Raw genomic sequence first — 22091 nt, forward strand, 5'->3', positions numbered from 1 at the left:
GCCATCTCAGCTCACCGCAACCTCCGCCTCCTGGGTTCAGGCAATTCTCCTGCCTCAGCCTCCTGAGTAGCTGGGATTACAGGCATGCGCCACCATGCCCAGCTAATTTTTGTATTTTTAGTAGAGACGGGGCTTCACCATGTTGACCAGGATGGTCTCGATCTCTTGACCTCGTGATCCACCCGCCTCGGCCTCCCAAAGTGCTGGGATTACAGGCGTGAGCCACCGCGCCCGGCCCAACTGTTCATTTCTAAGGTTTGAAAATGGTTGATTTTTTGGTTCTTGATCTCGTATCCTATAACCTTGCTGAACTCACTTTTTAGTTCTAAGAGCTTCTTGTTGCCTGCAAATATAACTGCTCTCATGCTTTCTTTCCAATATGGACAAAAGAATTTCATTTCTTTTTCTTGCCTTTTTGCACTGGCCAGGACTTGCAGTGAAATGTTGAACAGGAGTGGCAAGAACAGACATCCTTGCCTTTTTCCCAGTCCTTAGGGAAAAGCCTTCAGTCTTTCACTGCTAACTGTGATGTTAGCTGTATGTTTTCCAGAGATACCCTTTTTCAGGTTGAGGTAGTTCCCTTCTTCTTCTAGTTTTCTGGAAGTCTCTATCATAAATAGACATTGAATTCTGTCAAATGCTTTTTTACATTTATGTAAGCATGTTTTTTTCTTCATTAGGGTGTTAATATAATGGACTGCATTGATTGACTTTCAATTACAAAATAACTTCTTATTTTGGTATAAGGCTAATCTCCTGAGATAGAAGGTGTTGGTCTAGCCTTGTCTTTGTTTTTTTGTTTGTTTGGTTTTGGTTCTGGTGTATTTTGAGGTCACCCTGGTGTCAGAGAGGCCCCATGAATCTTGCTGTTCTCACTCTTCCTATGTCCAGAGTGACCACCAGGCCCTGGCTCTGACAACAGGCATAGTGCCCCATGCCTCCTCCCTCTCTTCTTGGGAGGAGTCACTTGCCTTCTAGAGGCTGTGAAATTATAGGGTGGTGTCTGCTGCTTCTACCCCTAGCTACTTAGTTTTAGCCCCCCAGGCCAGGCAGTTCCAGCAGACCAGACATACTTCTCCCCCATGGGCTGGGCTGGGTGGAGCTAGGTTTCGTTGTTATGGGTCAGAAAGCTTTCCTCACAGACTACAGTAATTGCCACAAGTGTGGCACGTTTGACTTAGCGAACTGTATCAACTTATTAAGATAGACTAGGATTGCAAGTCACAAATTTACTTAGAACCAGTAATGTTCTCTATGGTTTTAGAATTATGTCATTGCAGCAAACATGCTGCTTAGACCCTGGGCCACCACGCTGTAACTGTGCTTTGTTATCTGGGTTGCTTTGGAATAATTGAATTATTAAATCAATTAGAAATCCATGAGCAGGCTGTTTTCTCTCTCTCACACACACACATGCACGCACGCACGCACACACACATGCACACATGCACACACACACGTACGCACACACGTACACATGCATACATCTTGGACATCATCTTGGACAGGAATCTGATTCCAGGCTTCCAACTGTTCAATTGTTGTTTCCTGGCTTGTTGTTGGCATAAGAACATTCAACAAGGATTCCACAGAAATTCGAGAGACTGTCCAAGAGCCAAGAACAACAACAGCCCTGGGACTGCAACGAAACACAGCTGCTGGGCCCAACTGGTGTCCACCAGTTCATTCATGTCAGAGTGTACTTTCTTGGGACCACAGCTTAGTCCTGAAGACAGAGCACGAAGACTGAAGCACGTCCCCACCTTTAGCCTTGACAAGTGATTCCAGACTCCTGGTGAACAACCCTCTCGAGTACTTATTTCTGGTTAAAATGTCATCCGTATTATAAATCTTAAAAGTTAATTACCCAAATGGCGAGTTTTTGATGCACATTTTCTGTGGTGCTTTTTTCCGCTACATGGAGCAGAGATGGTAAAGTGGGAGGTTTGCTCTTTCCCTTTCCGCCCAAGTGGGGCCTTCTTTTTTAACCTTTGGGTTGGGTCCAGGGGACGCTGAAGGTCACTCGATGGGGAACAAGAAAGAGACCCCTCTACCCTGGGAGCTGCCCTCAGTGGACCCTTCCTGCCACAAGACCCAGGGGCCACGTGAGACCATGCTGTGAAAACACTCAGCCTCTGAGGATCACATGGTAGGCCCTGATGAAGACAAAGGGTCTACCCAGCTTTTGTCTTTTTTCAACTTTTTCCCATACTTTAAATACACTTTTCTCATTTTATTAGTTTAAATCTGACCAATACAGCAGCAGATCAAAAAAGCCTAGTGGATTTTAATTGCAGCTGAAGTTAAAATATCCTGCTGTATTTTATTAGTTTAACATGCTAAACATTCCGCCTTTGACAGCTTTCTTTTTGCCCAAGAAGGGTGTCTTATGATACACGATATATAATGCCCTTAAAAGAAAAACTTTCTTTTTTTTTTTTTTTTTAAGATGGAGTTTTTCTCTTGTTGCTCAGGCTAGAGTGCAATGGCTCAATCTCGGCTCACTGCAACCTCTAACTCCCAGGTTCAAGCGATTCTACTGCTTCAGCCTCCCTAGTAGCTGGGATTACAGGCATGCACCACCACACCCGGCTAATTTTTTGTATTTTTAGTAGAGGCAGGCTTTCTCCATGTTGGTCAGGCTGGTCTCAAACTCCCGACCTTAGGTGATCCACCTGCCTCGGCCTCCCAAAGTGCTGGGATTATAGGTGTCAGCCACTGCACCCAGTTGAAAAGAAAAACTTTTGATAAATTAATCAAGGGTCTATTTGAACAAAGAACAACTCTCCAATCAGGCAGCCCTTGGAACTAGAAGAGTTTCAGAGAGCTCCCCCAATTCTTTTTTTTTTTTTTTTTTTTTTTTTGAGATGGAGTTTTGCTCTTGTTGCCCAGGCTGGAGTGCAATGATGTAATCTCAGCTCACTGCAACTTTTGCCTCCCAGGTTCAAATGATTCTTCTACCGTGGCCTCCCAAGTAGCTGGAATTACAGGCCATCACGCCTGGCTAATTTTTTGTATTTTTAGTAGAGATGGGGTTTCACCAATATTGGCCTGGCTGGTCTGGAACCCCTGACCTCAGGTGATCCACCTGCCTCAGCCTCCCAAAGTGCTGGGATTATGGGCATGAGCCACTGTGCACGGTCCCCAATTCTGAATCGGAAGGATCCATCCACTGAGATAGGTGGATCGCTTGAGCTCAGGAGTTCAAGACTAGCCTGGGCAACATGGTGAAACCCCATCTCTACCACTGTTGGGCCAATGTTGATACCTTATTGCTGACTACAGTCTGCCTTCACATTAGGGTTCACTCTTGGTGTATGCGTTCTACGGGTCTGGCAAGTGTGTGATAATATCACTTTTGAAGCCGGTTTTATAACTTTTTTTGCAAAGGTGGGAAAAGTACGCAGATTTACACTTACAAGTACCTCTGCGAGAGATACATCTGAAGTTTTAGTCTCTGATTTACCTGTAGTGACAAAATTAAAAACTGTCATACTAAAAGCACTATTTTTTACTTATTCTGAAGCATTTCAGTTGATTTACCAGATAAGTCATCCTCCTTTGTCTGAATGACATAGCCTCACTTGACAAGATGTTAAGCAACCATGGACAAATGGATTCTTGATCTAGCAATCGATGCGCTACTGATGGCTCTCTCGGGTGTTGGCCCGCTTCTTATTTTCCTGTTTTCTTTTGTGGCACTGTATGCAAAATGATCACAGTATGTAATCCCAGATTGGATCCTGGTCGGGGGAAGGACATTAGTGAGGAGATGCATCATGTTCTATAAAGTCTGCGGATTAGTTCAGAGTGTTGAGCGGCTCCATAAGAATCGGGCTTGCTGGGTACGGTGGCCAACGCCTGTCACCCTAGCAGTTTGGGAGGTGGAGGCCAGTGGGCTGCTTGAGCCCAGGAGTTTAAGACCAGCCTGGGCAACATGGTAAGACCCCATGTCTGCAAAAAATACAAAAATTAGGCAGGCGTGTTGGCTCTTGCCTATATGTTCAGCTACTTGAGAGACTGAGGTGGAGGATGGCTTGAGCCCAGGAGGTCGAGGCTGCAGCGAGCTGTGATCATGCCACTGCTCTCCAGCCTGGGTGATAGAAGGAGACCCTGTCTCAAAACAAAGAAAGCAACAAACAAACAAAAAAATTGGTTCAGAACAATAGCCACAAAATATTAAGTGACGAACACAAGTAGCAGAACTAAGTAGAGACGGAGAGGAAATAATGCAAGTGTGAATGTGATCTTATGGCCCCGGAAGGACATTCACGGAGATATTGGTGGGGCTCCCTCTGCCGAGTGGGTGTTGGGAGGAACAGACAAACAGGTTAAAGTACCCCATCTCCCTCCCCGAGCCCTTCAACCCTGGTCTTCTCTGCCTGGACCACAACTTTGGGCTTTTCCCTTCTCCAGGCCTAATTCCATGACTTACCACGCTGCCTTCAAAATTCCAGCCATTCTGCTTTTCTCTTTTAAAAACAATCTGCATTCTTTAGAAAGCACCCAAAGGGTTGTTAGCACTTTAACTTTCATTGGCTCCTTCTGTGGTAACATATCTAAGTTATATTTTAGAACGGAGGGTGAATTAACTGCAGCAGGTTTAGGAGTGGCCCTCTCTGCCTCATGTCTCCACACTTGGGTTTTTGGAAAACCACCTCCCCTCCCTCCCCATATCATGGCCACTTCTAGCTCCAGGAAATGAGCCATGATCATGCCACTGCACTCCAGCCTGGATGACAGAGTGAGACTCCATCTCAAAAAAAGGGGGAGAGGGGGAGGCCGGGGGAGAAAGAAAGAAAATACTAGTTTCATTTAAGAATATCCTTGATGAAGCAGGAAAAATTATTAATTTTATTAAATTTTAACTGCTGAGCACACATCTGTTTAGTGTTCTGTGTGTGAGATGAGATGGGAAGTCCGCCAGAGTATGTCAACCCCCAAGAAAAGCCTGTATGTTCACGATTGACTTGTGGGCAGAACTAACCATTGTTTTCATAAAACTCCGTTTCTGCTTGAAAGAATGACAAAATATGATTATTCAGACTCAGGTATTTGGCAGACATGTTTTCACAAACGAACAAAGCCTGACATATTAAGAGAAACAGCTGGCAGGTTTTTGTTGCCAATGATAAAATTCAAGTTTTCACACAAAGAAATGAAAATTATGGAGAAGCTGTGTCTGCCAACCAGGAACCTGACAACTTCCCAAAATTGGGAAGTTTTCTGATGCGGTTGGTGGCGCTATTAACAAACATGATTTCTTGACACTATTTAATGAAATGTGGCAATGTTTGGAAGATCTGCACACTCAGTAAACTCATACTTTTCAAGTGACCAATATATGATGTTACAAAACCATGCCCATTAGTAAAATATTCATTCAAGTTGCAAGAAAGACTAAAATTACTTCTTGAAATTAGTTATATGTATTTTTTTATTGAGGTAAAATACATGTAACATAAAATTAACCATTTTAAAGTGGACAATTCAGTGGCATTTAAAGTGGACAATTCACAGTGTCATACGATCGCCACCGTTATCTAGTTCCAGAATATTTTCATCACCCTGAAAGGAAACCCCAACCCCATTAGCAGCCAGTCTCCCTTGTCCCCTTCCTCCGTCTCCTGACAGCCGCTACTCTGCTTTCTGTCTCTAGGAATTTGCCAATTCCACATATTTCACGTAAAAGGATTTCTACAATATATGGTCTTTTGTATGAGGCTCATCCATGTTGTAGCATGTGTCAGAACATTATTCCTTGCTGTGGCTAAATACTATTCCACTGTATGTTTGGACCATATTTTGTGTATCCATTTACCTGCTGATTAACATGTGGGTTTGTTCGCTTTTTGGCACTTTAACTTTGTCATCCCCCTGCCCTCTGGCCTCCATGGTTTCTGATGAGGAATCAGCCATTACTCATATTCAAGATTCTTTGTTTGTGATGCCACTTCTCTCTTACTGCTTCTAGGATTCTCTCTTTGTCTTTGCCTTTCAACAGTTTGATTATAATATGTCGTTGGTGTGTATTTCTTTGAGTTTATACCACATAAAGTTTGTTGAGGTTTTCAAATGTGTAGATTTATGTCTTTCAACAAATTTGGGAAGTTTTCAGCCATTACTTATTCAAATATACTTTACCACTTTCTTCCTCTCCTCTCCTTCTGGGACTCCTATTATGTGTTGGTTTGTAAGCTTGGTGGTGTCCCACAAGTTTCTCGGGCTCTGCTCGTTTTTCTCCATTCTTTTTTCTTTCTACTCCTCATACTGGGTAATCTCAATTGACCTGTCTTCAAGTTCCCTGATTCTTTCTTCTGGCTGCTCAAACCTGCAGTTGAACCTTCCCTAGTAAATTTTTCATTCCAGCTATTATACTTTCAACTCCAGAATTTTTATTTGGTTCCTTTTTGCAATTTCTATCTCCTTGTTGATACTCTCCACTGATGAAACATGACTCTCATGTGTTTTGTTGTTTTGTTTTGCTTTTGTTTTTGTGTTTGTTTCGATATGGAATCTCACTCTGTCGCCCAGGGAGGAGTGCAGTGGCATCATCTCAGCTCACTGCAAACTCTGCCTCCCAGGCTCAAGTGTCAGGCCTTACCCTTCCAAGTAGCTGGAATTACAGGTGCTCACCACCATGCCCAGCTAATTTTTGTGTATTTAGTGGAGTCAGGGTTTCACCATGTTGGCCAGGCTGGTCTTGAACTCCTGATCTGAAGTGATCTGCCCATCTTAGCCACCGTGCCCAGCCTGCCATTTTTTTTTTATAGTGCTTTGTGCATGATTTCCTTTAGCTGTTTAAGTATATTTTATATAGTTGATTTAAACTCTTTGTTTCATAAGTCCAATGGCTGGATTTTCTCAGGGATGGTCCTATTCGTTTATTTTTACATATGGAGCATACTTTCTTGTTTTCTTGCATGCCTCATAATTTTTGTGGAGAACTGGATATTTTGAATAGTATAACATGGTGACTCTGAATACTGGATTCTTCTGTTCTCCCAGGGTTTGCTGTTGCTGCTTACAGGTGTCGTTGATTGTTTGTTTTTCAGGACCTTTCTGGACTAATTTTATAAAATCTGCATTATTTTTTTTTGAGACAGTCTAACTCTGTTGCCCAGGCTCAAGTGCAGTGGTGTGATCTTGGCTCACTGCAACCTCCACTTCCTGGGTTCAAGTGATCCTCCTGCCTCAGCCTCCCCAGCAGCTGGGATTACAGGCATGTGCCACCATACCTACCTAATTTTTTTTCTTTTCTTTTACTTTCTTTTTTTTTTTTTTTTTTTTTGCATTTGTAGTAGAGACAGTATTTCACCATATTAGCCAAGCAGGTCTTGAACTCCTGGCCTCCTCAGCCTCCTGAAGTGCTGGGATTACAGGTGTGAGCCACCGTGCCAGGCCAAAATCTCTATTTGGTTATCTTAGTGGTCACCTAGTGATTCGATGGAGATTTCCTTAAATGCCGAGTTTCATCTTTTTTTATTATTATTATTACAGGTTCACCTGTTTGCCGTAATCTTTTAATTCATTTCCAGAGTTCTGGGAAAGTCAATTCTGACAGTTTTTGCCCATTTTTTTTACTGCTTTTGTGAAGGGATGGATTTTGGAGTGCCTTACTCTGCGATTTTCATGGATGTCAGCTCAAGAGTAATGGATTTTAATGTAACTGATTATGAAAAGCTCATTAATATGGTCTCAGATTCCACATTGCAGCTAACCTTTAAGAAATTACCAGTTGTCAAGTGTTGCTGTAGTATCAAGTAAAAACATCCACAGTTATCTGAAAAGGCTATTAAAACAGTGCTCATTTTCCAGCTGTATAGCTGTATGAGGCCATGTTTTTTCAATGTACAACTAAAACAGTATACAATAATAGACGGAGATACAGAAGCAGGTGTATAGAGCTGTCTTCTGTCTGTTTTAAAGATGTGGAATCATTCCACTCTTCTCATTTTGGGTTGTTTTATTTTAAATTGGGAAAGTGTACCTATTCTTTAAGTGTTAACCTATTATGGGTTTATATTTTTTTATGAATTAATACGTTGTTTTTAAAATTATTCATTTTGATGCTAATAAGGGAAATAATAGATTTAACTTTTAAAAACAAAAGCAGGCAGGCTGTGGTAGCTCACGCCTGTAATCCCAGAACTTTGGGAGGCCAAGGCGGGTGGATCACTTGAGGCCAGGAGTTCAAGACCAGCTTGGCCAACATAGAGAAACCCCATCTCTGCTAAAAAATACAAAAATTAGCTGGGTGTGGTGGCGCACGCCTGTAAACCCAGCTACTTGGGAAGCTGAGGCGCAAGAATCACTTGAGCCTGGGAGGCAGAGGTGGCAGTGAGCCAAGATCACGTCAGTGCACTCCAGCCTGGGCGACAGCAAGACTCTGTCTCAAGAAAAGAAAAGAAAAAAAAAAAAAAGCTCTTTTTTGGGCGTGGAGGCGATGAAATCTCAAAATTTTTTAATAGTGTATTTTTTAACAGACCAAATGATTGAGACCCACTCTGCTGGAGAGACAGTGTTTTCCTCTTCCCAGTCTGCTGGGCAGTAGACAAGGCCCCTGAGGTCAGGGCAGACTTCCAGAGGTCGTGCACTGTGCTCTCTGGGCACCCACAGGTAAACGGTGTCCTCCAGGGAAGGTGCCATGGGGCAGTACTCACCTGCCTGCCCAAGCCGCAGATCAGAATTGGCCCCAAGACTTGGGGGTGGTAAGTTTGTTTTTTCTATCATAGAGGTGGTGATGGCCTTCTCATCGCCTGTGCCCTGAGGCTGATGGGTGGGGTAGGTCTCACCATTCTACTTTCCCCCGTGCCCCCGGCCCTCCACTCTCTGCACTTCTTCTTTTTTTTTTTAAGACAGAATCTTGCTCCGTCACCCAGGCTGGAGTGCAGTGGCACAATCTCGGCTCACTGCAGCCTCCGCCTCCCAGGTTCAAGCGATTCTCCTGCTTCAACCTCCTGAGCAGCTGGGACTACAGGCATGTGCCACTGCACCCAGCTGATTTTTGTTTTAGTAGAGACGGTGTTTCACCATATTGGCCAGGCTGGTCTTGAACTCCTGACCTCATGTTCCACCCGCCTCAGGCTCCCAAAGTGCTGGGATTACAAGTGTGAGCCACTGCACCTGGCCAACCTTCTGTACTTCTTAAAGGTGACCCTGACATCCTTCTTGACTTGAAGCAAGGGTAGCTAATGAGAGAAGGCAGACGCACAGTGGTCAGAGGCCGTAAGAGAAGCAGTTACCCTGTCATTCTTGAACTCAGCTCCGCGCACTGCTCTCTGAAATTCACACTCAACCTGCTCCTTGAGGAAGGGCCCTCAAGTCTTTGTCCTCCCTGGGGGTTTTAGGAAAGGAAGCGCATACCTCAGGTTCCTTTGCTTCCGTCTCAGTTCTCTGGTGGTCAGGGTGGGCTGCAGCAGATTTTACATCGCCGCTTTCCATGTGCAAGTCTAGAACGAACTAAGTGCGTGTGAATGCCTTGGCGGCCACACACATCTGCGTGTCTCCTTTTTCACATGGAGCTGCCACCCACCTCCCTACAGGATCCAACTTAAAAGCCCCCATCCTCCAGGAAGTTCTGCCATTAGCTCCCCAACTCTTTTCTTCCAAAACTCTTTTTTTTCCAAACGCCGTCTTCACACGGCTCCCACTAGATAAACGCTCGCCAGACAGCGTCCGGTGGCCCTGGATCCTACAGCCTCCTGATGGCAGGGTCTGAGTCTTTGGCCTCATTGGTGTTTTCCCAAAACATCCAGCAGCGGGGAGACCCTGGGCTTTGCGACCAGACAGGCTTGCTGGGGAGTGAAGCCTGCCATCTGTCCTTGCTTTCGTTCTCCTGGTTCCCCATCAGTGTGGCATGGGGAGAGGAGCAGGTATTTATTATGCTGGCTTAGTTGACACTGGAATTTATGCAGCAGCTGCATATTAATGTTCTGATGTGCACACGCCTTTGCCAGGTGAAAATTCAGTTGCAGGTTTTACAGCACGACTTCTGCTGCTTGTGTCTGACGGGCTCATGGGCTTACCTGCGTATGCAAAGCAACACTCCCTGCTGTAGCTTTAATGCGCAATTTAACTCACCCCCACCCCCTGCCTGTGTGGAGCCTCATTTTTACTTTGTAGGAGCTCAAATCATTATTTGGATATTAATAAAAACAAATCTTGGCTGATGCTAACCATCTGATTTCCCTTTTTTTTTTTTTTTTTTTCATTTTGTTTTGTTTTGTTTCTGCACACATTTTCTTTAGCTTGAAATGGCGATTGAAAACCTCCAAAAAAGCGAAGGAATCACATCACACAAAAGCGGTTTACTCAACAGCCATGTAAGTGTGTGTCTGACCTGGTGACCTGTCCCTGCTCTGCTTGTAACCTCCATAGACATTTTTAAAGCAAACGAAGGCAGCCGGGCACTGTGGCTCACGCCTGTAATCCCAGCACTTTGGGAGGCTGAGATGGGCGGATCACCTGAGGTCAGGAGTTCGAGACCAGCCTGGTCAACATGACGAAACCCCGTCTCTACTAAAAATACAAAAATTAGCTGGGCGTGGTGGCGGGTGCCTATAATCCCAGCTACTCTGGAGGCTGAGGCGGGAGAATCACTTGAACCCGGGAGGCAGAGGTTGCAGTGAGCTGAGATCATGCCACTGCACTCCCACCTGGGTGACAGGTTGAGACTCCATCTCAATAAAATAAAATAAACCAAAGGCAATAAAATGACACCTTTAAAGTGTCATTTGTGAAAGGTGGTTGGGGGGGAAGGCAATCTAGAGTTCTACATCCAGCAAAAACACCCTTCAACAATGAAGGAGAAATCAACAGATTCTTTATTTGTAAAAGGTAGTTACTAACAACACCTACCTCCTTGGGTTGTCATAGGGAGCAAATTATTTAATATATGCAAAATGCAAAATACTTTCAACAATACCTGGCAGGTGACAAGCAGTATAGTTATATATGAAAAATAAAACAGAACAAAAGTCAGCAACGGCAACAAAAAGAGAAAATACACAGGGTCAAGAATGCCGTAGATTCTCAGCTCATTTTTCTGGAGTCCTCTCTTGGAAAGAAACAGTAATTTGAGAAAAGCATCAAGCAGATAATTTGTACAGATTTTAGCGTGTAAGATTTTTCTCCTCCCCTTGTCTCCTGGGAGAAGACCGTGATCACAGGCCCCATGACAGGAGATTGTGGGCATCTCAGCTCTGCACAGCTCTGTAGCAGGGGGACTGGAGGAGGTGGCCAGCTCTGTCTTTATGCCCAGGGACAAAAGAGAAGGACAACTCTGGCCTCCTCAGACTTGTCGCTTTCACTTCTCCCCAAACGTTCTCGATTCGGCTTTGCACATAGCTGGAAATTGTTTGCCATTTTAAAACTAGGAAGGACCATTGAAGTCAGAATGTGCTCCCAGGAGTTGCTCTCTGGCACTTAAATTGGGATGTGACATTCCCTTGAGAATTCAGACATCAAAGAGGAAGAAGTCCCCTTGAGTGGAACCCAATCCTGAGTGATTCATCGTGACTCCGTGCTGACCGAGGTTTAACGTGAGGCGTTACTCAAAAGGCAGTGAGTGATTCTGGGGGCGGAAGGTGATGTGGGACAGGTCCAGAAACCTGGGCTTATGGGTTAGGCACAGGCGTCACCTGCTCAAGGCAGCCCCTGACGAGGCCTCTGCCCTCTGCCTCGGGAGCTGGTCACTACAAGAAATAGCAGAAATATCTGCTTCTGCTGATTGTCTTGAAGCAAAAAAGACAAAACAAAATGAAACACCCCGCCAGACCCCTGCTCGGTGCCCCACCCGTCCCCAGGCTGGGCAGGACGTGGTCATCCTGCCATCTGTCACTGCGGGATGACGTCCTCCCTGTAGACGATCTCAGGGAGAAGGAATCTTCCACACGTGCCTGGAGAGAGGATCTCCCCAACCCCGAGTTTTAAACTCAGAGCACATACACAGGGAAGTGTGCAGCATGATAATCCCCATTCAGCAAGGATCAGGCTGTCTTCAGCCTGAAACCAAACCCATGTGGGCCCAGGGTATCTGCCTCGGGCGAGAGGGCCACGTGACGCAGGCAGGATGGGGCCACAGAGCTGGGGTAGGCAGCATATCCACAGGAGAGTTAAAATGTCTATAGGAAAATGGGCCAGGCGTGGTGGCTCATGCCTGTAATCCCAGCACTTTGGGAGGCCAAGGTGGCTAGACCACTTGAGGTCAGGAGTTCAAGACCAGCCTGACCAACATGGCAAAACCCCATCTCTACCAAAAGTAGAAAAATTAGCTAGGCGTGGTGGTGGGTACCTGTAGTCCCAGCTACTTGGGAGGCTGAGGCAGGAGAATTGCTTGAACCCAGGAGGCGGAAGCTGCAGTGAGCCGAGATCACGCCACTGCACTCCAGCCTGGGCGACAGCGAGAGACTTCATCTCAAAAAAAAAAAAAAATGTCTATGGGAAAATGCATGGTCCGCTTGTCTCTGGCTGCCGGGATCCTCCCTGCTTTCTAATACGTCATCCAAAAGGCAGACTTTCTCGGGTTGCTTCCCTGCAGAGTCACATTCCCAAGCTGACTTTTCCAGCAGGTAAAAGTCTCCTGTTTCTTGTTCTCACTGATGATGCGCTGTTGTTTGCTTCCATCATGAGCTGTGATCAGAAAGATTCAGGGCTTGGTGACTCAAAGCAAAGGAAGTGGAAATAAGATCTTTCTAAAAAGTTCACCACGCACGGGCAGAATAAACCTAGATCTTGTTTGGCAGATGGGAGAGAGGAGTTAAAGGACGTGATCTGCTGACGGACGGGGCAGCGTGCCCTCTGCCTGGCGGTGCACACTCACGGCGATCTTCCCCGGGCTGCGTGTGGCTGAGGTTGAGCTAGTGGCGGGCAGCAGCCTTCTGCAGGTCAGGCGGGGGCACAGCCACAGTCCCACCTCCCTTGACAGCCCGATCCTGCGGCAGATAAGCCAGGGGTGTGGGGGCAGCTGGGCCCTGGGGACCCATCTTCCCGGTGTCCTCCTGGACCTCTCTTCTCAGAGAGCCCCAGGCAGGGTCCCCCAGCAGCAGGGCCTGTGTGCCTCTTTCCTGCTGCCAACTGGTGACGTCAGCCAACCGCCTACTGTGTGCAGGGTTCTGGCCAGGTCAGTGCCGAACATAGAGAATAAAAAAGGAGAAAAAGGGCACTCCAGGGAGCTTAGCATTTGAGGGCAGAAGGTGGAAAATGTTGGGAGCCCACCCACAGAGGTCGCAGAGGTCTCTGAGTGGAGCTGGCCACGTGTTCCACAGGGCAGGCTCCGTCTGCGCGCTGTCTCAGGAGGGAAGGGGTTTTCAGGTGCTGGGAGCCTGGTGAAATGAGACAGCATTGTCCAGACCCAGCCGGTCAACAGGAGCTTCCCAGGCTTCTCCTCCAGAGGGTCTGCAGGGCCCGGGGGTCTGCACGTTGGAAGAACATTCCAGCCAGCTGATGGTCAGCCTGGCATGGAAACCCCCAGGGAGGAGGAGACCCCCTAGCAGTGTCCAGACTAGGGAAGGGCAGGATATGGCGGCGTGAAAATGTGAATTCGCCCTTCCAGAGTGAAGGGAACGGAGCTGAGGCTGGGGGTGAAACATGTCTTCGCCCAACAGGGTGTGGCAGGCCGCCGCCTTGAGCAGAAGAGGTGTCCTCAGCCCCTGGGGGGCACCAGGCTGCCCTCAGGCGACCAGCCAACCCAGACCCCGCAGCAGGTTCACCGCGTCTCCGTCACCATGAGGTGGCGCTGTCTACTAACATAAGCTCCTCGCTTGCACACCTGTGGGAGTGAGCTGCGTTTGGAAGAGTTGTGTGTGGGTTATGTGACTTTTTGTTTTGAAATCAAGAAGCGCAAATTGTCAAAGGCCATCTAGCCTTCAGCTGGTGACCCGTGTAGCCTGGTGCTATGGCGTGCCGTCCTGTAGGCTGTGGAGGGGTTGCTGGAGCTGGCAGCTGCTCAGAAGGGGACTGTCCAGAAGCTGCTCCTGCCCCGCAGTCCCCGCTGGCCATGCCGTTTTCCCTCGGTGTTCCTGCCCCGCTTGGATTAGCGTCTTAGCTCAGTGCTCGGCCTCCGCCCCCAACAACCCCTACGCCTCCCATGCCCGCCCCACCTTCACCCCTCTCAAGCCCACCCTCACTCTTCAACCTCACTTCAAGAAAGATCCAGAACCAGATGGTGCCCCCACCTCCTCTGCCTCGACTACTTCCCCAGCGACCACTGTCCCCGTGGATTCTCTTGGCCACCTCCTAGCCAGCCCTCGGCATGCACCCTTACCCAGCCTCCTCCTCACAGCAGCCGCCAGAGTGATCCTGCTAAAACTCAGGTCAGATGGCCGCACTGCTCTGCTCAGAAGCCTCTGGGGCTCCCCTTGGCCCTCCAAGTAGAAGCCAGTGTTGTCAAAATGGCCCACAAGGCCCTGCACGACCCGCTGTCTCCCACTCCTTACTCTGCTCCAGCCACATGGGCCTCCTCGCTGTTCCTCCAGTGCACCAGGCTCAGACCTGCCCCAGGGCCTTTGCACTGTGGAGCCCTGAGCCTGAACCTCTCTTCCCCCAGGCTCTCCCTCACCTCCTTCGAGTCTTCACACACTGGGCACTTTCTCAGTGAGCCCTGCCTGACACCCCCACCCCACCTCGATTACAATTGCAGTCCTCCCTCCAGTCCCTCTGTGGTGGCGCCCCATCCCCTCTCCCGGGTTAATTTCTCTCATAGGACTCAGAACCAGCTCTCATTCGGTTCATTTTACTTATTTATTGTGGGTCTCTGCCAGACAAGAATGGACGCTTACAGGGGGCAGGATTTTTTGTCTTTTACTCACTGTTGAATCCCAAGCTCCTGGAACAGGACCTGGCACAGTGCCAGCTCTCATAAATATTTGGGGGATGGGTGAAAAGGTAGGTGTTCCAAGCCAGAATATGTCAACACAGAGCACACAGGGCACTTGGAATAGCTGCCCGGGCTGCTAGTGTATGACCTGGCAAGACTCCAACTCACCACCAGGAGGAGCCAGTGTCAGGTAAATTCGCCCCCATTCCTGGAAACAAGTATCTCAGAAGACGAAAGGGGCTGGGTAGGTGGGCACGATCCCCCCCTTCCCACCTGGAGGTGAGGACATCTGTCCATGGGGGCTCTGCCTGCAAAGAGCCCAGAACCACCAGCCGTTGGTGGTGGGGGTGAGGTGGAGAGGGAGGCGTTGGCATTTTGGGATTTTTTTTCCTTAAAAGGAAGGATTTGATCCATTTCATCAAGAAGTATGCTGTCCTGACAGATGGCAACAAATGTGGATGCACATGTACATTTCCTTAGAAAGTGTTCTGCTTATTCGTGTTTGATATTGACACAGAAATAGCACATATATCAGCAGACAAAACAGACTGCAGAGTATGCCCAAACCGGAAAGGTGACTACACCCAGCCTGCCACCTTTCTTTGCATGAAGCTACCTGAGCCCTCGAGAGCAAGGGAGGTGGGTGAGGTGTGCTTGGAGCGGCTGGACCCTCGTGGTCAGTTTCACAGAAATGACCTATGATGCTCTCCCCGGTCTGATGCACCGCCGGGTGTGGGCTCCGGCGCTGAGTGCTGGAAAGCCCCTGGCCTGCTGGTGAGGCGTGGACCCTCAACAGAGTCTGCAAGCCCATCACACCTCAGCCCTCACCCATCTCTCCTCCCGGAAGTTCATCCATGCAGAAGGCGGAGGAAGTGGACCTGACTGTTCCAGCCAAGTCTGTCTTCTCTGTGGTTTCTTTATGTTGAGCAGGAAGGACTTGTCAAGAAAACCAAGCATCCTTTTAGTGTCAATGTCAACATAATCACCCAACCAAAGGATTCTACTCTTAGTTTAAATAGCACGGTGAGGTGGGGGGGGCGGTCAGGAGTAAATAGCAGAAGGATGATCTGTTCCAAAACTTTCTTTGTATGTGTGAGCCGGTATGTCCTGCTGTGGATGGAGTCTTAGACTCTAACCTCTCAGGACTCCTTCCAGCTCACCGCCCACAAAATCTGGCCTCACACTTTTAGCCTGAAAACCCACGACATCATTTGGCTCCTTGAGATGTGGGGCCACTGGCCCTGGCTCCTGCTGCCCATGGGACAATCTAAGAAGTGGCACCTGTGCCCCCAGCCACAGAATGACCAAGGAAAGCCTCTGTCTTCTTCACCTGGATGCCCACTGTTTGCTCCTGACCTACCTCCTCAGACAGTCTTTCTCTGCTGCTAGGCTTGAGACATCTCCACGATCCTGTAGATGAACACATGGGTAAACCTGGCTCCATCTCCACCCTCAGGGAGCAAGCACTCCGAGGGAGACAGGCAATAAATCAATCAGCACACATGACAAATCCAGATGGTGAAGGCGCTGTGAAGAAAAGCTTCAGGGCCCATGCCCCAGCTTTCGCCTGTCATTCCAGCACTGGGAAGCCGAGGCAGGAGGATCGCTTGAGCCCGGGAGTTGGAGGCTGCAGTGAGCCATGATGGTAACACTACGCTCCAGCCTGGGGTGACAGGGCGAGAGCCTGTCTGTCTCTCTCTCTCTCCCGCTCTCTCTCTCTCTCTCTGTATGTATATGTATATATATGTACACACACACATATATATGTGTATATATACACACACACACACTAATTTCAACGTCAAGGTTGTGGTTCATAGCATTAAATACAGGGAACTCTGGAGCTCTTAAGGGTCCAAGGACTTTGCCAGAGCCAGACGTTGGAGGAGAAAAGAGCAACTCTGCCTCCGTCGGATCAGAAAATCCCAGTCCGGAAGGCTGGAAGATGAAAGGTGTGAATGGCTTGATGGAAAGTAAAAAATCTGATGTCCTTTTCCCAAAGAGGCAAATGAGGAAGAGGCGAAGTCTTCACTCCGGGGCCCTTCTCGTGGTCCTTTATTTTAACTCTCTTATTCAAAGGACAAGAGGGTCCCTCCCTGTGGTTATGGGTACAGCCGAGCGCACGGCACCCGACGCCGGACGGATGAAATTGGCAACTGCTTATCAATCACCTGCACTCATGGCCAGGGGCAGACACTGCGCTTCACACAGGCCCCTGCGGGCGGCAGGGGGCAGACCTCGTCATAGCAAGAGGGCGAGGGGCCCCTGCTGCGGAGGAGGAGGTGATAGGCTGGTTGAGTAATTCCAGGGCTGCCAGGGAACCGGAATCCAAGCGCAGGGATCCCAGCAGGAACCACTCTTGTTCCCTTGGTGGGGGGGATGTTTGGCCACAGGACTTGCCTGCAGGAGCCGAGCTGGAGGAGAGCTTGTGTCGGGAAGCCTGAAGCCCTCCTGGTTTGCCCCAGAGGCTGCACATGAGGCTGGACCTGCACTCCAAGACCTAGGCCTTGGTGATGTGCCTGTAATCCCAGCGCTCCTCTTCGTCTCAGCACCTGTGCGGGCAGTGCCCCTGCTGGGTGACTCTTCCCACCCCCCTGGAGGTCTTGTCCTCAGCTCTTTGGTGCCAGAGTGACACATCTGGTTCCACTCTCTACCCTGAACTCCAGCCCAAGACTTAACCTCCCCCTTTCTAAATTGGAACTCAGCACTGCAGCTTACCTGCAATTCAGTTTAAGAGACCTCTGCGCTCAGGCCCCGCGTACCCCTTCACCTGAACTTTTGGCCAGTTTGTCATCCTGTGAAACGTTCCAGAAACCAGGGCAGGTCCTCACTCCAGTGTGGCCCTGGGTCAGCCCCTGTTAGGGCTGGAGGGCCAGGACAGGCTGGAGTGGGTGGGGCTTAGCTGAGCTAGGAGGGATCCTGAGGCACTGGTCAGGACCCCATAGCGCTATTTCATAAAGAGGGGATGAAGGCCGGGTGCGGTGGCTCACACCTGTAATCCCAGGACTGTGGGAGCCCAGGGCAGGTAGGTCGCCTGAGGTCAGGAGTTTGAGGCCAGCATGGTGAAATCCCATCTGTACTAAAAATACGAAAAATATAAGCTGGGCGTGGTGGGGCACACCTGTAGGTAGTCTCAGCTACTCGGGAGGCTGAGGCAGAATTGTTTGAACCCGGGTGCAGAGGTTGCAGCGAGCCGAGATCACACCACTTCACTCCAGCCTGGGCGGCAGAGTGAGACTCTGTCTTAAAGAATAAATAAATAAATCATAAAGAGGAGATGATGGCGTACTTTCTCCCCAGCTTGCAATGCTGAGTATGGGTGGGGCAGACAGGCAAACGTGATGGTGTTGGGTGCCGTGGGTACGCTGCGGGGGGTGAACAGATATTTCCCAGGGGACACGCCTCCTTTGTGTCTTGTGGGATGTGCAGGGCACAGGGACAAGGGCTTCTCAGGCGGAGGGTCGTGTGAGGTGCAGCATGGCTGGTGGGGGAGGGCTGAGGACCCGCGCTGCACTCTCTGGAGCACCCCGGCAGCAGGAGCCCTTCAGAGCTCTGGAAGCTCAGCCTAGACATGGCAGCCGGCAGCCTCATACAGAGTGGACCAGGCAGGGACAGCTGGTTTCCCCCGACACTCTTGTCTTGGTATCTGGACTTGGTCCTTGCTTCTGTGCATGTAATTCCTGTCTTTCTCCAAATTCCAGGCATTCGTTAAAGACTTCTATTCACATAGCAGACCTCTCTGGATCAGAGGGACAGACGATCAGAGAGGGAGACGTGGAAAGCAGAGTGAAGTCGCAGCCTTTAAGGCGCTTGGCTCAGGGCATCGCGCGGTGGGCAGGCCACCTTTGCGTCATGCCCCGTGTGGGGCTGAGCTCTTCGTGTAGACAGTTCTGGCCCTTCTTACTGGGTGTTGACCTCTTGAGGCATAGTCCTTGGCTGTAGACTCATTTAACCCGTCTTTTTGTTGTTTTGTTTTGTTTTTTGAAAGAGACAGAGTCTTGCTTGGGCGACCAGTCTGGAGTACAGTGGCTCATTGTACTAGCTCACGGCAGCCCCAACTTCCTGGGCTCAAGCAATCCTCCCACCTCAGCCTCCCAAGTAGCTATGTCCTGCCTTTTGACTTAGACACCAAACCTTGCATATAAGCATTTGTGTATTTTATTAAATTCCCATTTGTACCTCGCTCAATAAGGGATCTCAGTACATGTTAGCTCACTGCTTACGACAGAACACGGGGCTGTGGGGCCCTTCTTCAGTCTTCCTGTTTAGCATCAGAATTTCTCTGCATTCCCGTATGTCGTGGAGCTATTTGGTATTGAAACCCTGTGTGGTGGTGTGTGGGCGTTTAAGTGGCTGAAGACAGCACCTAATAGTTTTTTTAAAACTGAGATTTTATAAACACCCAGATTTTTATAAACTGAGTCCAGGAACCTGAAAACTAGGCTGAGCATGGAAGAATCAATAAATGAATGAAGATGAGCGATTCATTAATGTGCTTACATAACACATCAGTGACCATAAAGATGGATTCCCTGCCGGGCGCAGTGGCGCATGCCTGTAATCCCAGCACTCTGGGAGGCTGAGGCCAGCGGTTCACCTGACGTCAGGAGTTTGAGACCAGCCTGGGAAACATGGTGAAACCCTGTCTCTACCAAAAATACAAAAATTAGCCAGGCGTGGTGGCACGCGCCTGTAATCCCAGCACTTTGGGAGGCTGAGGCAGGAGAATCACTTGAACCCAGGAGGCAGAAGCTGCAGTGAGCCGAGATGGCACCACTGCACTCCAGCCTGGCTGACAGAGCAAGACTCCTTCTCAAAAAGAAAAAGAGAAAAGATGACTTCCTCAGATGGATCTCCTCATCCCGTTTGGTAATACAGGGAAAGCAAGTAATTCTCTTAATGAGCCTGTTGGCATGTTAGCGTTCCTCAGGATTCTGACAAACCAGACGTGTCTTTCTTTGTGCAGCTCCAGTGGCTGTTGGATAATTATGAAACTGCGGAAGGTGTGAGTCTCCCGAGAAGTTCCCTTTACAACCACTACCTTCGGCACTGCCAGGAGCACAAGCTAGACCCAGTGAACGCCGCCTCCTTCGGGAAACTCATCCGTTCCGTGTTTATGGGGCTGAGAACGCGGCGGCTGGGCACCAGGTGGGTAGACAGCCCCCAGCCCACCTGTCCTTCCTTTTCCTTTCCCAAGAAACGGAGCTTCCCGGAAAATGTGAGGCTTCCTCCTCTTGTCCCGGTGGCCTGACTCGCAGCCACCTCTGGCGTGCTGCAGTTCCTGTCAATTGGCGGCAGCCTTGGCTGTGGCCAGGTGTAGCCCGAGGTGTTGGCTTTAGAAGCCGGCGAAGGGACATGGAGGTCCCTCTGGTTTTCTCTCTCTTTTTGAAATTTCCCAAACAATACAGGTTTTTGTTTTGTTTGAGACGGAGTTTTGCTCTTTGTTGCCCAGGCTGGAGTGCAGTAGCGTGATGTCAGCTCACTGCAACCTCGGGCTCTCAGGTTCAAGTGATTCTCCTGCCTCAGCTCTGGGCCCGGCCATCCTTTTTTTTTTTTTTTTTTAAAGCAACCTCTGGGCTTTGGGGGCCTTTTTTTTTTTTTTTAAGCAGCCTCTGCGGTGGTGCACACCTGAAATCCCAACAGTTGGAAGGCTGAGGCAAGAGGACCGCTTGAGACGGGCAACATAGCAAGACCTCATCTCTACAAAAAAATGAAAATTCTATCTCCCGAGCACTGAGGAAATTAAAAAAATTAAAAATTAGCCAGGGACAGTGGTGCACACCTATTTGCACACCTGTAATTTCACCTATTTGGGAGGCTGAGAGGGGAGGATCACCTGAGCCCAGGAGGTGAAGGCTGCAGTTAGCCATGATTGTGCCACTGTAGTCCAGCCTGGGCAACAGAGCAAGACCTTGTGTCACAAAAACAAACAAAAGTGGCCTCTGGTTTAGGAAGCAGAGCTGGATTTACCATTTCTTGGTGTTTGTTGTTGTTGTTGATGCTGTTGGAGGCAGAGTCGCTCTGTCACCCAGGCTGAGTGCAGTGGCTCCGTCTCCGCTCACTGCAGCCTCCGCCTCCCGGGTTCGAGCGATTCTCTTGCCTCAGCCTCCCAAGTAGCTGGGATTACAGGTGCCCGCCACCGCATCTGACTAATTTTCATATTTTTGGAGAGATGGAGTTTTGACCATCTCAAATTCTTGGTGGCCTTGGCTGGTCTCAAACTCTTGGCCTCCAGTGGTCTGCCCGTCTCAGCGTCCCCAAGTTCTGTGATTACAGGTGTGAGCCACCGTGCCCGCTGGACCAATCCACCCCGCCTTCCCTTGGTCTATGGCAGCCCCAGGGCATCACAGGCCATAGACTTATGGCAGGAAATAATGCAAACTCTCCTCTGACAGAAAAACACAGCAGCATCTCCAACCCAAATCTGCCTGTGTGGGGTTAGGGCTAACTCATGCACTCTCAGAGCCTGTGTCCTGGCTGTCTGTAAACAGCATGGTGGTGGGTCCACAAGGACCACAGTCCCTTGTCCTCTGACACTTTGTGATCCTTTACAGAGAATGTCCTTAGGGATCATAGACACGTAGAGGAGGGAAAGAAGTGGAAGCAACGGGGAAGCCTGGTCTCTAGGGACACAGCCCCTGCTCTCGGAGGGACCGCCCCTGCAGAGTATTCCAGACGCTGGCTTGAGGATTAAGGCTGATTCTCCCCCCAACCTGCCCCCTGCTCCCTGCCCCGTTTTCCCTCCTCTGAGCACCTGGCTAAACATGGACCTCATCTAGAAAGGGCCCAGGCTGTCTGCTATTGCAATGAAATTTAAAAAGGAAAAGAGGCCAGGTGCAGTGGCTCAGGCCTGTAATCCCAGCGCTTTGGGAGGCCTAGGTGGGTGGATCCTGAGGTCAGGAGTTTGAGACCAGCCTGGCAAACATGGTGAAAACCCACCTCTACTAAAAATACAAAAAAATTATCTGGGTGTGGTGCTATGCATCTGTAACCCCAGCTACTCGGGGAGGCTAAGGCAGGGAAATTTCTTGAACCCAGGAGTAGGAGGTTGCAGTGAGCCGAGATCACACCACCATACTCCAGCCTGGGCAACAGAGTGAGACTCCATCTCAAAAAAAATTTTTTTTAATAAAAGAAGAATTAAAAAGGCCGGGCACGGTGGCTCAAGCCTGTAATCCCAGCACTTTGGGAGGCCGAGGCAGGTGGATCACAAGGTCAAGAGATCAAGACCATCCTGGTCGACATGGTGAAACCCCGTCTCTACTAAAAATAC

The 22091-nt window shown here is 49.1% G+C and overlaps 1 protein-coding gene across 6 annotated transcripts in view; it reads left to right on the forward strand.

The window, feature by feature from the left end:
* Positions 1 to 22091, forward strand: part of RFX2 (regulatory factor X2) — a 121166-nt gene that overhangs the window by 77584 nt on the left and 21491 nt on the right. For 4 of the 6 annotated variants that reach the window (XM_032252104.1, XM_032252109.1, XM_032252106.1 and 1 more), the window contains 2 exons: positions 10251 to 10325; positions 19785 to 19966. In XM_032252104.1, coding sequence (XP_032107995.1) covers positions 10251 to 10325; positions 19785 to 19966 — 257 coding nt within the window. The remainder of the gene's footprint in view (positions 1 to 10250; positions 10326 to 19784; positions 19967 to 22091) is intronic. The other 2 variants (XM_032252108.1, XM_032252110.1) reach the window with 1 other exon arrangement.

Source organism: Sapajus apella, unplaced genomic scaffold, assembly GCF_009761245.1.
Source record: "Sapajus apella isolate SASKATOON/1434 unplaced genomic scaffold, GSC_monkey_1.0 scaffold77, whole genome shotgun sequence".
In the NCBI taxonomy this organism is placed as follows: domain Eukaryota; kingdom Metazoa; phylum Chordata; class Mammalia; order Primates; family Cebidae; genus Sapajus; species Sapajus apella.